Here is a 17,396-nt window from a genome sequence, read left to right as displayed (position 1 = left end):
CTTAGCGACCAAGGTCAGAGTTACAGGTAAACTTGTACCTTAGCGACCAAGGTCAGAGTTACATTACAGGTAAACTTGTATAGTAGTGACCAAGGTCATTTGTAAAAGTGAACTTGTAAGCTAGTAACCCTGTTGAGATATTAAGATGATTCTGTACCTTTAAGTTGTCCCACATGTTCTGTAATTCGCTTTGTCTCTGATCCACATAGTCTCGTTCATCTGGGTAGGATGCTCTCACTCTGTAGAACGGAAGTTATTGAAATTCAACAATTAGTTAATCCAGACTTACCCAATTCCTACTTATTATTTCATGTTAGATATTGTACAAAAGGGATCAATAATGTGGTAATAGTAGCAAAAGTTTTGGCAAAGATTTGCAACAATCTTCTTGAAGATTAAATGCTTTAACTTCATCTTAAATTTACATTAACAATGTTCATGCTTGCTGAAGGTCATGTGACCACCAAGGAACATATGACAATCAATGGTCATGTGACCACAAATGGGAAGCGGCGGTTAATATTGGTCCAAGATTATGTCACCTGTATCTTGTTTCTGAACAGGATTTGAATTGTGTCTTTGTATTTTCTATTTTTTTGTGTATCACCTGTATCTTGCTTTTGTGCCTTTTGTGTTTATATCTGTCTGTGTTACTTACGAGTCAGCCAGGTAATTCATTCTGTTCATTTTCTCCTCTACAGGAACCAGTTCTCGTTCCAAATTCTGAAAATGAAGAGGAACAATTCATAAGTCCGTCCAAAGAAAAACATCCATCTATCAACAGAATCAATTAAACTCTTTCCACATGGTATGAAAGAGTGATCTCTAAATATAACCATGACCTTGGGGCTAAAGTTCTCATAGTTCATGAAGATTTATTAAAATATCTTTACAAGGTACATGTGTACAGCCCTCACCAGCTAAACATACTTCACCTTTTTGCCATCCATTTTATGAACTTTACCTGAAGTTTAAGGGACCAGTTAATAGACTTATCTATGATATCGTGTCTCAGTGATAATATGTCAACAATAAAATAATTAGAGTTCTAGAAATTACAACAGATGGCATACAATAAAATACTGCCAGCTAAGACAATTAAAAAAAAAAAAAGAGAAAAAAAAGTAGACATACTGCAATACAGAACGCCTAGGCAAGTGTTTGAAAAACAAGAGGCCCAGAGGGCCTGTATCGCTCACCTGGATATCTAAGCAATCATGGCAAAATATTCTCCAAATGAGATCCAAGGGAATTAGCCAAACCCCAAGGCCAATCCTTGTAGCATATCTGTATTAGATATTTTATGTCCAGCAATTTTATGTATGGTTATGGGGTGGATATCTCAACTGTTTCCAAGCTGTGACTCAGAAACTAGGTCCCTAGGGTTGTGGCCAGACCCCAGGATCAATTCTAATATCATGACTGCATTTGTCTCTTTTTGCCCAGCGTTTGTATATATAGTTTTGGGTTGGGGATCTCAACCATTTCAGAGTTATGACCCAGGGGTTATGTCTGCAAGGGTGGGGCAGACCCTGGGGGCAATTCTAATATCATGACTGCATTCGTCTCTTTATGCCCAACAATTGTATATATAGTTTTGGGGTGGGGATCTTAACCGTTTCAAAGTTATGACCCAGTGGTTAAGTCTCCAAGGGTGGGACCAGACCCTAGAGCCATCTTGGAAGCAAATGTGCATTCCTCACTTTAAACTCAGCAATTGTATATATGGTTATATGGTGGGGATCTCAACCATTTCCAAGTAATATATTTGTTTTGGCCCCACCCCTTAGCCCGGGGGGTCAGCCCCACCATTTGTACAATTCTGAATCCCTGCCTCCCATGAATGCTTCCAACCAAATATGATCAATATCCATGGTATAGTTTTACGAAAGAAGTCGTTTATAGAAATATAGCCAAATTGCCCCCTTTTGGCCCCAGCCCTCAGCCCCCTGGGGGGTCAGCCCCACCATTTGTACATTTTGAATCCCCACCACCTAGGAATGCTTCCAGTCAAATATGGTTGATATCTATCTCTCAGTTCCAGAGAAGAAGTCGCTTAAAATAATATAGCTAAATAGCCCTTTTTGGCCCCGCCCCTCAGCCGCCACGGGGGTCAGCCACACCATTTGTACAAATTTGAATCCCTGCCTCCCATGAATGCTTCTGATTAAATATGATTGATATCCAGTGCATAGTTCTACAGAAGACGTCGTTTGTAGCAATATAGCCAAAATGCCCCCTTTTGAATCCACACCACCTAGGGATGCTTCCAGTCAAATATTGTTGATATCCATCTCTTAGTTCCAGAGGAGATGTCGCTTAAAGCAATATAGCCAAATTGCCCCCTTTTTGCCCCGCCCCTCAGCCCCCTGGGTGGTCAGCCCCACCATTTGTACAATTTTGAATCCCCACCATGCTTCCAGTCAAATTTAGTTAAATTCCAATCAGTGGTTAAGAAGATGAAGTCGTTTAAAGAAATTGTTGACGGACGGACGATGGACGGACGGACCACGGACACCACGGTATGGCATAAGCTCACCTTGGTCCTTCGGACCTGGTGAGCTAATAAACATCAGTATTAGATAAGTAAACAAGGCATCACAAGTGACACAAATCCCCTCGCATTCACACATTTCAGCAAATCCGACAAAAATGTGACATCAAAAATATTTCTGCACAAATGTGTTGAAGGTATTGTCATGGTAAACATTTGTATTGCATTCGATGAAATTCCGTTTAGGAATGAAGCCGATAGAGCAATGACAAAAGTCTTTCTAAAAATAGTAAAAGTGACCTTGACCTTTAACCCGAAATGCAACTTGTTTAAGACATTGTCATACCAAACACTTGTATCGAGTTTCATGAAATCCCATTGAGGAATGAAGACGCTAAAGTGATGACAAAGAGTGTAGCATACGTACATACGGGCTGAATCCTACATCCCCTCACACTTTCATTGCGAACGGATACAAAATGATGCAAGACTTTGTTACCCATTGAAGCAAGATTTTCATTTACAAATTATTTAATTGATTTTCCATAGTCTTTTTCGGAGAGATTTTATAAACATCTATTGATGAACTGTTCCTAGACTTCCATTATAGACAAGAAGGGTTTGTCTGACATTATCAGTAACGAGCCCTTCTCTATTCACCTCTTGTTCTGTCAATCAAATTTCATATTGATCAATAATCTGCCAAAATGAAAATACAATACAATAAGAAGGAAACATTTTGCGTTGCTGAACTCAATATGATCATGCAGGTACCAGAGTATTATCTCTGACATGACTTCCTGTTGTTGTCACGAACACAACAGAACACTAGACATGTACAGGATAATGTACAGTTAAATGCCACTTTTCACCAATAATGACAGGACAGATTGTACATCATTAAGTCTCCCCAGGTAGTGTTCCCTTTACTTACTGCCTGACACGTAAGGCTATCAGCTGTGCATTAAAGGCTATGGCTGTTTGATGTCTTAGCTTAATAACTTTAAATATTGATTATCAGTTTGTGTCGCTGTTTATAAGTCGGATTCTTTCTGATAACTGAACCACTGATACAGCTGTTATCTACCATCTCACAAGAAATCAGTCAAGACAAGGCAATGTAAGAATTTATTTCGCTAATGGTAATCATGTTATTGAAATTCATTCTTGATTTCTTACACAATATTATAAGCGAGAAGTTGCATTAAGGCCAACCAAACAACATGTTTTTGTCCTGTTGCCTATAGCCAGCCATTTGTCTCCCCTTATTCCTAAAACATTTTCATTTACAGAATAAAACATGAGAAACTGAGTGGATATCCCCCGGGCCCCCGCTTGCACTTATGTTTCTTGAGCATAAATTAATGTTTCAAGGGCCATAACGCAAGGAAAATAGTCATTCATGCACATCCAAATGTAATGTACTTTAAATGTGCCAAGTTACAAAAATGTCCAACCAACTGTTAAGTAGGAGCTTACAAGGTTTCTGGAGCAGAAAGGTTTAAGGGCCATTACTTGAGGAAAATTAGTCGAATTGCAAATTCCTTTCTTCATGCACATCTACATATCATGTTCTTTCACTGTGTTACATAACAAAAATAACCCAACCAACTCTTAAGGAGGAGTTGTACTTATACGGTTTCTGGAGTAGAAAGTTACAAGGGCCTTAACTCCATGAAAGAAAGTTTAATTGTAAATTCCTTTCTTCATGTGCATCTATACGAAATGTACTTTCACTGTCTCAAGTTACAAAAATTCCAACCAACTGTTAAGGAGGAGATGTGCTTACAACGTTTCTGGAGCTGAAAGTCTAAAGGGCTTTAACTACAGGAAATACAGTTGAATCCAAACTCCTTTATTCATGCACATCTACATACAATGTACTTTCACTGTGTAAAGTTACAAAACAAATTCCAACACAGCTTAGAAAAACTTGCTCTTACAAAGATCATGGATAGACGGATAAACATGGTGATTCCTATATACATCTTTGACCCCCCCCCCCCCAACAAAATTCTAATAACAGGTGATGATTGAGGTGTTTGGTGAATACTCATTGTAACAGAAAGTCATGTTAAAAAGATGTCTACCATTAGGTCTATGTATAACGTAACAGCATCCTTATAATGTATAAAATACATATATTTATAACAAAAAATAAAACCAAGCAATGTGGATATATATATGTTCTGAAGCTAGTTCTAATCATGTGACAACAACATGTGATCGAGACTACCAATGGTCAGTTAACAACCCTACAGGTCAAAACCAGTGGTCATGTGACTACCAATGGTCAGTTAACCATCCTACAGGTCAATACCAGTGGTCATATGACTACCAAAGGTCAGTTAACCACCCTACAGGTCAATACCAGTGGTCATGTGACTACCAATGGTCAGTTAACCACCCCACAGGTAAATACCAGTGGTCACGTGATTACCAATGGTCAGTTAACCACCCTACAGGTCAATACCAGTGGTAATGTGACTACCAATGGTCAACCACCCCACAGGTAAATACCAGTGGTCACGTGACTACCAATGGTCAGTTAACTGCCCTACAGGTCAATACCATTGGTCACATGACTACCAATGGTCAGTTAACCACCCTGCAGGTCAATACCAGTGGTCACGTGACTACCAATGGTCAGTTAACCATCCTACAGGTCAATACCAGTGGTCACTTGACTACCAATGGTCAGTTAACCACCCTACAGGTCAATACCATTGGTCATGTGACTACCAATGGTCAGTTAACCACCCTATAGGTCAATACCAGTGGTCACTTGACTACCAAAGGTCAGTTAACCATCCTACAGGTCAATANACACACACATTCACTACACGCATGCATCTTGCACACAGGGGAGGCCGTCCTTAAATGACCTTAGCTGTTAATAGGACGTTAAACAAAATCAAACAAACAAACAAACAAACAATACCAGTGGTCATGTGACTACCAATGGTCACGTGACTTCCAATGGTCAGTTAACCACCCTACAGATCAATACCAGTGGTCATGTGACTACCAATGGTCACATGACTTCCAATGGTCAGTTAACCACCCTACAGATCAATACCATTGGTCCCGTGACTACCAATGGTCAGTTAACCGCCCTACAGGTCAATACCATTGGTCACGTGACTACTAATGGTCAGTTAACCATCCTACAGGTCAATACCAGTGGTCACTTGACTACCAATGGTCAGTTAACCACCTTACAGGTCAATACCAGTGGTTATGTGAGTACTAATGGTCAGTTAACCACCCTACAGGTCAATACTAGTGGTCATGTGACTACCAATGGTCAGTTAACCACCTTACAGGTCAATACCAGTGGTCATGTAACTACCAATGGTCAGTTAACCACCCTACAGGTCAATACCAGTGGTCACATGACAACCAATAGTCAGTTAACCACCCTACAGGTCAATACCAGTGGTCATGTGACTACCAATGGTCAGTTAACCACCTTACATGTCAATACCAGTGGTCATGTGACAACCAAAGGTCAGTTAACCACCTTACAGGTCAATACCAGTGGTCACATGACAACCAATAGTCAGTTAACCACCCTACAGGTCAATACCAGTGGTCATGTGACTACCAATGGTCAGTTAACCATCCTACAGGTCAATACCAGTGGTCATGTGACTACCAAGGTTGTGAACATCAATGTTGCTGTTGTCATTTTGATTTTATTTAAAAAGATGCAAGTTACATTATACAATTGATGCCCACATTATGGGGTGAAATGATGATTCGACGCCCTGAGAGTTGTTGTCACCCTAGCAACTGTCTCCTGTTGAAATATCAAACCTCTTAAATGACTTTTCATGGTTTGTTGACAGCAGAAAGTTTGAGAATGACTCCATTGACCCACTGTTTATCCTTTATGTATTTTTTTAATCTTTTTTCTTACAAGATCTTTTGCATTTCTTTTGCAGTTGACAGACAATATCTGCTCGAAGCAGCCATCTTTGTTGACAGAACATCTACCCAGAACCACTCTAAAAACATTGTACGTACATTAGTACATTACTACTAGAGACTACTCGGGAGAAGCTCACGACGAGGGGATGACGAGGGCAATATAACGATTTGGGGACGACATAACAAACATCAGACTTAATGCAGAGCTACTGCAGATGACATAACAATTGTTTTTAATCACCTGATACAATATTGACTAATGAAAAACAAGATTACATAGATAAGGTAAAATAATAATATTTAAATGATGATTTTTGAACCGCTACAAAGACCACTATATCTGTTCTTTACAGAAAACTCCTTGCTTGTTACAAAACTGACTTACAGCATGTTTCCGCTGCAGGGCCTCGATGGCCTTGAGGTTATTGGCCACCTCATCAGTGTTGAGACTGGCGTCTTTGTCTTTCATCCACTCGCTCAGATCATCACACGTAGATTGGAACATCTCAATGCTGCAAGACGATAATCAACACCGCATCAAAGTAAAGCCAGGTAAAACCAATCACTTATTTAAAAAACGGCACCTATAAATAACCCTGTCTAGATGCCTATGGCCACAAAGCTTGATCACACAATGTCACAGGTGATTGGAAACATGCAAAATATTGGAATCTATTGCAAGTCAACATACCATACCATATCTTAAAGCGATATCTTATATACACCAGCTTGATATATTCTGATTAAAGTATCAGCAACAGTTGAGATCTTTATACAACATGGACCCTATTCTCTTACTACATACTGGTATCTCATGTACAAACATATACTACATAGATATAGAAGTAATGAAATCAAACTATCAAAAATGCATTTAAGCAGGGTATGTCTCTATTAGCAGTACACAAACATAACAGTCAGTATGGTTTAGTGTGTTAATTAAACAGAACCCGTACCTAGTGAAGTCTGACAGCAGTATGCTTTAGTGTGCTCATTAAACAGAACCCGTACTTAGTGATGTCTGACAGCAGTATGCTTTAGTGTGTTAATCAAACAGAACCCGTACCTAGAGAAGTCTGACAGCAGTATGCTTTAGTGTGCTAATTAAACAGAACCCGTATTTAGTGTAGTCTGACAGCAGTATGCTTTAGTGTGTTAATTAAACAGAAACCGTACCTAGTGTAGTCTGACAGCAGTATGCTTTAGTGTGTTAATTAAACAGAACCCGTACCTAGTGAAGACTGACAGCAGAATGCTTTAGTGTGTTAATTACACAGACCCCGTACCTAGTGAAGTCTGCCAGCAGTATGCTTTAGTGTGCTCATTAAACAGAACCCGTACTTAGTGATGTCTGACAGCAGTATGCTTTAGTGTATTAATTAAACAGAACCCGTATCTAGTGAAGACTGACAGCGGTATGCTTTAGTGTGTTAATTAAACCGAACCCGTACCTAGTGAAGACTGACAGCAGTATGCTTTAGTGTATTAATTAAACAGAACCCGTACTTAGTGTAGTCTGACAGCGGTATGCTTTAGTGTGTTAATTAAACAAAACCCGTACCTTGAGGCTCCTTCTAGGTTCTTCTCCTTTTCCATCTTCAGACGGTTCAATCTGTCCCATCTGTAACAGGAATGTCAATGATAATAAAGCTTCTCTATTTGTCAAAAAAAAAACAAAAAAACACAACATGATTTTGCATGGGACTATTTATCAGGATTTTGAAATAGATCTTAATTAGGTCAAATAGATCTTGGTCAAATAGATCTTAATTAGGTCAAACAGATCTTAATTAGGTCAAACAGATCTTAATTAGGTCAAACAGATCTTAATTAGGTCAAACAGATCTTAATTAGGTCAAACAGATCTTAATTAGGTCAAACAGATCTTAATTAGGTCAAACAGATCTTAATTAGGTCAAACAGATCTTAATTAGGTCAAACAGATCTTAATTAGGTCAAACAGATCTTAATTAGGTCAAACAGATCTTAATTAGGTCAAACAGATCTTAATTAGGTCAAACAGATCTTAATTAGGTCAAATCAGGGGAAATAATCAGCAATACTAGGAAATTTTGAAAAATATTCTAACACTGATTTTTTCGTAGCTGAATTTATTATCAGATTGTTTTATCCCTTTAAAACATGTAATTTTCATTTACCAGACAAGAAAACAGAAGACAGAAAATTAACAATAGGCTCATCTAGCATGCATTGACACCTGTTTCATGAGACTGTCACAGCCGTCTCAGATTTTTCATTGACCAACTAATTAAAATAACACTGGATAATGGCAATGACAGGATTATTTGGACAACTTTGGTTAAAACTTAACTAGTATAATTGAAATTTGGTACAAGTGTCTCAATCTGAGAACTGGGTAGCCTTGTAGATTTTAATTAAACCGCGAATTGAAAGCAAGTGTTCAGGAATATGACAGTGTTGTTCAAATAAAGTTTGATTTAATATAATCGGTTGATGGAAATAAAGAAAAATTTGGAAATGTCTCACCAATCAGCGGCTCAAGCAGCCATTTTGAATTTCAAATTGGCCTGATAATAACATCCAGTCATCATATGTTCAATTGCACCAATTTGGGTTAACATTGTCTAAGTACTAGAACTGTATGAGAAATAAAACAAGGTTCTGACCCCATTACCCCTACTGAGCCCTTCCGTCTACTCTAAAAGAGACTCACACTTTTAACTTATACTGTACTACAATTCCCCTTTATTCAGGTGTACTGAATGCTAAATGAGGTTCAAACCCTTTCATTTGACACAACTGCCATTGACTGCATACAAATTAATTCAGAAATATATTTCCTGCCCAAAGATGTGGTGTTTTTTTTTATAAATCTGAATCATACTATTAATCATCCTTCATTTTAGTAAATGTCTTGTACAGAATGATGTACTCTCATATTAACCCTTTCACCCCTTGGTAACTTTAGTAGACTCTACCATGAATTAATTGGGATGAGTCCATTATGGTCTTTGGTGGTGTGAGGGTTTAATCCCTCCTCTGTTTTAGTGTAGGTATGATATTGATTTCTGGTTAATTTTTGTATACTGGTGTGAGCTTCCTTATTGTTTCTTATTTCAAATCCATATTTCCAACAGCAATCTTTAAAATCAATGACCAGCCCGACGTACCTATCGTTAATTTCCTGGCAGCGTTTCTTACCTGTCGTTTATTTCCTGGCGGCGTTTCTTCACCCCATCTCTCTGACTGCTGCCTGACTTGACAATCTCTTCAGCCAGTTTGTTGATGCTGTCAAGATGGCCTTTGTTAGCAGCGAGACTGGTAAGTAGATTCTGAAATAATTTTAAATGGACATCTACACCAATACCTTATGTTTTATCAGGCATACTGGATAATAAAGTTCCTCAACCTTCGTAAACTAAATAAAATTTTCATTTTTAATATGTAAAATTAACTTTCAAAATTTCAATAAAAAGTCAAAGTCGGTATCAGATACAGATGTCATTATAATGAATTCCATTTAACTAGAGAACTAGGTTAACTTTTTGTATGACTTATTTTCTAATTAGACCCATACAGGATAGAATACTTAACACCTCCAAGTGAGGCTTTAAACAGATCCAGCAAATATTTTACCATTTATAGAGGAAATTCTCTACCTATAATGACCATTGTATCATATTTCGTTTTACCTCAAACTTCTTTCTAACAGCCTCCATGTTGTCTGCTAGGCTTTCCTTACTGGTCAACACTTGTTCCTAGAAATATTAAAAGTCCATGTATGCATACATAAACAAACAGTACTTTCTGTTTAAAAGTAAGATTATTTAATCGATAACGGGTGACATTTTAACATGACATTAGGTCCTGGTTACTAATGTTTCTGATTTCTTCAAATTTGAAACATTGTCTATTTTAGGAAGCGTACATAACAGCAAACCCACCTTCTCAATCATCCAGGCCTCCAATTCGTCACACTTGAGGTAAAACTTGAACAGAGCCATGGCATCCTCTAACGCAATCCTTCGTGCCTGCATACAACAAACAATTGCACAAGGATAAGTTTCATTTCACCCCCCTAAACGGATTCACATGGTAACGACAGTAGCATCTATATGAGAAATAAATAACCAAGTACATGCCTTATAATTCAAACACGATATTCACAGTAAGTACAATACCTGCACTAATCGGCAAATGAGTTTTTATTGCGAATGTAGGGTACACATGTCCATATATGTTGTATGATTGTAAAACTCTTTAGTTTTACCTTAGCTAGCCAAACAACTTTGTTGAACGTGACATAATCGTTCGTTTTACCTTAGCTAGCCAAACAACTTTGTTGTACGTGACATAATCTTTAGTTTTACCTTAGCTAGCCAAACAAGGTAGTTGTACGTGACATAATCTTTAGTTTTACCTTAGCTAGCCAAACAAGTTTGTTGTGCGTGACATAATCGTTAGTTTTACCTTAGCTAGTCAAACAAGGTTGTTGTGCGTGACATAATCGTTAGTTTTACCTTAGCTAGCCGAACAAGGTTGTTGTGCGTGACATAATCTTTAGTTTGACCTTAGCTAGCCGAACAAGGTTGTTGCGCATGACATAATCGTTAGTTTTACCTTAGCTAGCCATACAAGGTTGTTGTCCGTGACATAATCGTTAGTTTTACCTTAGCTAGCCAAACAAGGTTGTTGTGCGTGACATAATCGTTAGTTTTACCTTAGCTAGTCAAACAAGGTTGTTGTCCGTGACATAATCGTTAGTTTTACCTTAGCTAGCCGAGCAAGGTTGTTGTGCGTGACATAATCGTTAGTTTTACCTTAGCTAGGCGAACAAGTTTGTTGTACGTGACGTTCACTTGGCGTTGCCTCTTGTCAACATTGTCTTTGTCAAAATGAAGGTTGGCTTTAGATCTCACTGCAAGAGTAAACAAACAAAATTATTGAGTTGTCTTTTATGAAACAATGGGAACAGGCAAGTAAAACCATTCAATAGAATCTTTCTTTGTTTTTTATCTCTTCACAATAAACAGAATCATGTAACAATAAATAGAGCACATACTTAAATAAATTCATTTTCAAATTTCTCAAAATGGTTGAAGGTCTTGCAATACCAGGTAATTACACGGTGTAAGAAATATAGACATAAATACCTGACGGAGCTCTTCTCAGCTTAGACGACTTTTCTTTCTTCTTTTTCACTAGTTCCTTCTTCATGACAGTCTTTTTCACTTTGATCTTCTCTGGGACCTTGGTGGGCCTCTTTACTATTTTCTGTGTGACCTTTGGGTCAACGTCAGCAACATAATTAGCCGGAACAAATCCCTCAGTGCCATCAGATTTCCTTATCTGCCACCAGTCCGAATTGGTTCTTTGTACCACAATCATGATCTACAACATTCCAAAGTCACCCACTGTTATAGCTTACATCTCTCATAAACTGATCGAAATTAAAACAAAACCAAAATAACCCTGTAGTATTATTGTTCAGGGTTTTACAAAAGCCAGGGTCTTAGGGAGACTGTTTTGGCTAGTATCATAACGTATCATAAAAAAAATAAAAAAAAATCATAGGTGTTATACAGGAAAACTGGTGGAGGAGAATTTGTGAGTATAATTATAGATTTTCATAATAACATGGCCCTGAAAAATCCCCCTGTATGGTAGTGGGAGGCAAATTAATATCTTAAAGCTCAAGGACTATGACTCAACAATGTTTTTAAGAAGTCTTCAAAATCTCATCTCTTAAAACCCTTTTTTTGAGTTCATGACACTCCAAGTGAGCTGATGATCGTACATGTTACTGTTCATTAGGTACCTTGAATATTTCCCTGATACTTAACAAAACATCATTATACACATAATTATGTAGTTTCCAGTTTATAATAAAACGTTTTACATCATCTTATTTTTTGACTGACATGGTGATATGGTGGTAATGTATAGGTCATACTAATCATAGTTCAAGGGTTTGCATTTATGCTATTTTTATATTCATTTGAAGTGCAAAATTTTAAAAGGATCCTAATAATTTTCAATTATTTCTATCTTGGAAATGACCCCAGTGACATATGGCAGAGTAAATAATGAGTACTAAATGTCAGGTATTACACTACTAATAGTCTGAGCAATTTACGGGTATATCATACCACTGTTTACTACATATCAGAGAGTGGGCAGGGTTCACAATGGAACAGAACACTGAACCAAACACAATAATACAGAACGTGACAGGTTCCCCCACCTTCGATCAGTGTTTGACGTTAGTATTTTATAGTTGTATTAAAGGCAGGCAGTCCAATAGGCTGTTAATGCCTCTTTAGTGAGGATTTACATTAGAACTGTGAAACTCTCCATTGTCAGTACATAGTGGGGGAACTGTCTATCACACCTACGGAACAGCTAATCAGTAAGTACATTGGTGTCGTTGACGATTATATAGGTAATAACTTGCACTGTCCAATAATCATAGATGAGGTCCAGAAGTACAGGTTTTATACTGATATGACTCGGCCATAGGCTACAAGTAAAACCAGACGGCTAGTTGTTCAGACAGACGGGAGGACGCATACATTTTTTGATGTTTTTAAAAACAACTTCATTGTTCTCAGCTCATTTAGAACTGATAATGACATGAATTAAAGGAGTGGATTTATTTTTTCATTTGGAGTTTACAAAAGTATGTGCTTGTAATCACTAACAATGATAACGAAGAATTGTGTAGGGATCAAGCCAATTTGATGACTGGGGTGAGTAATTATATAAGCCGCTGATATTAATAGTATGAAACGTGTACATTTTATTCAGTATTCATCCCTGATATTAATAGTATAAAACCTGTACTTCTGATTCAGTATCCATCCCTGATAATGGTGGTAAAATAATGGCAGCATTTTGCCTTGAAATTCCCCTTTGTGCGTTTGGGAATTTCAAAATGGCTCAAAACACTCGAGTCCATCCTGCACAGAGAGCTGAACCTTCAGAAATGTATGTGGTTGTTCAAGTTTTCAAGTGAAGGTGTAAATCATTGTTAGTAGTTTTCACTGTAAGTTCACCCTTACAAAGATAGAATGTTCAGAATGGTCTACCCTGTTGTGATACATGTACTCACTGTGTAGCAATCTTTTGTTATTAAAAAGTTACCAGGTCTCTGGGAAGGAGGACAATAGCTAAGGCTTAAGTCAGGATTAGGGGATAATTAGGATCAATACAGGTATAACCTCTTATTACCTGTGTCCTTGAAAAAATCCTCAATTACACATTACATCCAATTACTTAACAAAATGTAATTAATTGCAATTAATTACCATTACACATTACCATTACCCCATGCCTGCCTGATATTAATAGTATAAAACCTGTACTTCTGATTCAGTTTCCATTGCTAATCCCTGTCTTTTGATAGATGTTAAAGACAGAATACAGTTATGTAGTTATACATGCAATTTTTGAAAAATAATAACAAGTTAACATGCCAGCTACCTAGGGTACTTATCATGTGTAACAAAACTCATAAATATCTGTAAAATTTCAGACAAATGGACCTGTCCCCCAACTTTATTACAGATTTTATTTTTATCACAAAACCCTGCAGCTGTATCATGATAAATTTTCTACAAAACAATGCCTTTTTGTAAGGGAAAATCACTGTTGTAAGGGTGTAAACTGGGCTGTTAAGTTGAGATCATCATTCAGATTGACTCAAACAAAACTAATTTCTGAAGTGATTTTCTGTTACTTTTGTAACCAGTGATTCTGTTAGGAATGCTACTTTTGAAGAACCCATTTCAAATCATGCATTTTCATAAACTAACAAATTTCCCATCAATGTATAAATTGCAATAATTGTTTATTTATTAATGATATTGAACTGTATCTAATCAATGATTTGTTTTGGTTTGTTTGCGTTTTACGTCCTATTAACAACTATGAACATTTCAAGATATGTGTAGTGCATTCTATTTATAAGTAAATTTTAGTAGCAAAATAGATTACATGGTATACTTATATATACTTTATTTCTATATCAGTTAATTGTTCATACCAGAAACTTAATCCAGTTCTATGTATTCCACTTAATTTTACTTAATTTTAATTATACTTTATTTCTATATCAGTTAATTGTTCATACCAGAAACTTAATCCAGTTCTATGTATTCCACTTAATTTTACTTAATTTTAATTATACTTTATTTCTATATCAGTTAATTGTTCATACCAGAAACTTAATCCAGTTCTATGTATTCCACTTAATTTTACTTAATTTTAATTATACTTTATTTCTATATCAGTTAATTGTTCACTTCATTTGAGTTAATAAACGTTGAACACAGTTTTAACCAATTGCAATGTTTCAGTAGTATAAATATATTCTGACTAGAGGCTGCAATAGTTCAGTATTATAAATATATTCTGACTAAAGGCTGCAATGTTTCAGTATTATAAATATATTCTGACAAGAGGTTGCAATGTTTCAGTATTATAAATATATTCTGACTAGAGACTGCAATGTTTCAGTATTATAAATATATTCTGACTATAGGTTGCAATGTTTCAGTATTATAAATATATTCTGACAAGAGGTTGCAATGTTTCAGTATTATAAATATATTCTGACTAGAGGTTGCAACGTTTCAGTAGTATAAATATATTCTGACTAGAGGCTGCAATGTTTCAGTATTATAAATATATTCGGACTATAGGCTGCAATGTTTCAGTATTATAAATATATTCTGACTATAGGTTGCAATGTTTCTGCAATGTTTCCGTATTATAAATATATTCTGACTAGAGGCTGCAAAGACCTATAACAATTAATGCACCACATCTTTATAGCGTTCATCTTGTATTGATCATAAAGATTTATCAAAAAATGAGCTCAATCAATTTTCATTTCTAATTTATATTGATCAATATTTACTTGCATTTATACGCAGATTTTCCAACACAGGATAAGGAAAGAGGATTAAGAGACGACAGTTGTCTCTACAGAACAGAACGGACGACTCAGAATGCACGACAGTCAGGAACATTGGAGTGACAACCACGAACATCAATAACGATTACAGGGAACAACTTATCAGTCCATCTAGGAGGACTTAATTCAAAGCACATATCAACATCATGTTTTCCAGAATTCAATGACAAGAGATAATTACAGCAGAAATCCTTTTTTTTTTGTAAGGAGCACAAATGCTAATTAAGTACAGTGTGTCCCCAAAGATCTGATCTGTTCCAAGATAACTGAGGAATTCATCAACACTTAAGCTGCTAAGTTTTTAATTAATTCAAAAGTGGTTAATCATCGGGGTGTTTTGATGACAAGCTTTCCGTGTTAACAACGTGAGTGACGCCGACATCTGAACACTTTACCATGACATCGGTTAACACTACTGAGGTCTACGACAGTGTGGATCAAGTTATGGATGTCCGCTCTGATGTGGAAATAGCATTTGCTGCAATATGTCTTCTGATGTTGATAATAGCATCGGTGTTAGGAAACATTGCTGTCATAGTGGCCGTCATGGTAAACAGACGTTTAAGAGAGGAGCAGGCTAGTTTCCTGATTGTAAATCTCGCGGTGACAGACTTGACCAATGGCCTAACAGTCATGGTGAGTTCGTTTTGCTCCCTGATCACCGATCACTGGGTGTTTGGCCATGCTATGTGCTCTACTATATGTGCTATTAATTACTGCCTCATGATTACCTCAATGTTGACCCTGTGTTTCATCAGCTTTGACCGTTACCAGGCTGTTATCCATCCAATGACCTACCCTATGTGGATTAGCAAGAACAAGGTAGGCATGGCTATAGCATACTCGTGGGTACAAGGAGTGGTGTTTTCCGTGGTGCCGGTCGTACTGCAGTGGGTACAGTATGACTACTGGGAGGCTGTATGTGCGATACAGTGGCAGAAAGAGAAAAAGCAGGCAATTTACTATGTTGTCACAGCATTCTCACTATGCTTTTTTCTGCCTGGAATGTCTCTCTTTGTCAACTACTTCCTAGTGCTTCGTGAGGTGAAGCGAGCATCAAGGTCATTACAGCCATTCAATGATATAGCTGCCTCTAGAAAATCAAACTACAGTCGGAGTAATAAAGTTGTTAATAGCCTCCTTGTGGTTGTCATGGCATTTTTTGTGTGTATGACCCCGTTCAGCGTCACCAAACTCATCAAGGTCGTTGTTGTGGACACCAGTTTTGTGCCAGGGCGTATCAACACCCTTGCTAGTCTTGTCGGATATTGCTCCAGTGCTGTGAACCCATTGGTTTATGGCCTCCTTCGTAAAGACTTCAATTCCTCGTACAAACNGATTAACCCAACAATGACCATTGTAACTCAAAGTGAGGAAACATCAGATTAACCCAACAATGACCATTGTAACTCAAAGTGAGGAAACATCAGATTAACCCAACAATGACCATCGTAACTCCGAGTGAGGAAACATCAGATTAACCCAACAATGACCATCGTAACTCAAAGTGAGGAAACATCAGATTAACCCAACAATGACCGTCGTAACTCAAAGTGAAGAAACATCAGATTAACCCAACAATGACCATTGAAACTCAAAGTGAGGAAACATCAGATTAACCCAACAATGACCATTGTAACTCAAAGTGAGGAAACATCAAATTAACCCAACAATGACCATCGTAACTCAAAGTGAGTTAACAACAGATTAACCCAACAATGACCATCGTAACTCCGAGTGAGGAAACATCAGATTAACCCAACAATGACCATTGTAACTCCAAGTGAGGAAACATCAGATTAACCCCACAATGACCATCGTAACTCAAAGTGAGTTAACATCAGATTAACCCAACAATGACCATTGTAACTCAAAGTGAGGAAACATCAGATTAACCCAACAATGACCATCATAACTCAAAGTGAGTTAACATCAAATTAACCCAACAATGACCATCGTAACTCAAAGTGAGGAAACATCAAATTAACCCAACAATGACCATCGTAACTC

The 17,396-nt window shown here is 37.2% G+C and overlaps 1 protein-coding gene across 8 annotated transcripts in view; it reads right to left on the bottom strand.

Moving 5' to 3' along the window:
- LOC110446470 (spectrin beta chain, non-erythrocytic 5-like) overlaps positions 1-17,396 on the bottom strand; it is a 131,482-nt gene that overhangs the window by 56,961 nt on the left and 57,125 nt on the right. For all 8 annotated transcript variants that reach the window (XM_021491638.1, XM_021491643.1, XM_021491644.1 and 5 more), the window contains exons 21-29: positions 11,563-11,800; positions 11,230-11,327; positions 10,354-10,440; positions 10,102-10,167; positions 9,611-9,741; positions 7,989-8,048; positions 6,813-6,939; positions 659-723; positions 158-239 (exon numbers count right to left, since the gene is read on the bottom strand). In XM_021491638.1, the coding sequence (XP_021347313.1) occupies positions 158-239; positions 659-723; positions 6,813-6,939; positions 7,989-8,048; positions 9,611-9,741; positions 10,102-10,167; positions 10,354-10,440; positions 11,230-11,327; positions 11,563-11,800 (954 nt within the window). The remainder of the gene's footprint in view (positions 1-157; positions 240-658; positions 724-6,812; positions 6,940-7,988; positions 8,049-9,610; positions 9,742-10,101; positions 10,168-10,353; positions 10,441-11,229; positions 11,328-11,562; positions 11,801-17,396) is intronic.

Source organism: Mizuhopecten yessoensis, unplaced genomic scaffold (genome assembly GCF_002113885.1).
Source record: "Mizuhopecten yessoensis strain PY_sf001 unplaced genomic scaffold, ASM211388v2 scaffold2699, whole genome shotgun sequence".
In the NCBI taxonomy this organism is placed as follows: Eukaryota; Metazoa; Mollusca; class Bivalvia; order Pectinida; family Pectinidae; genus Mizuhopecten; species Mizuhopecten yessoensis.
This window is presented reverse-complemented; position numbering and strand designations above follow the sequence as displayed.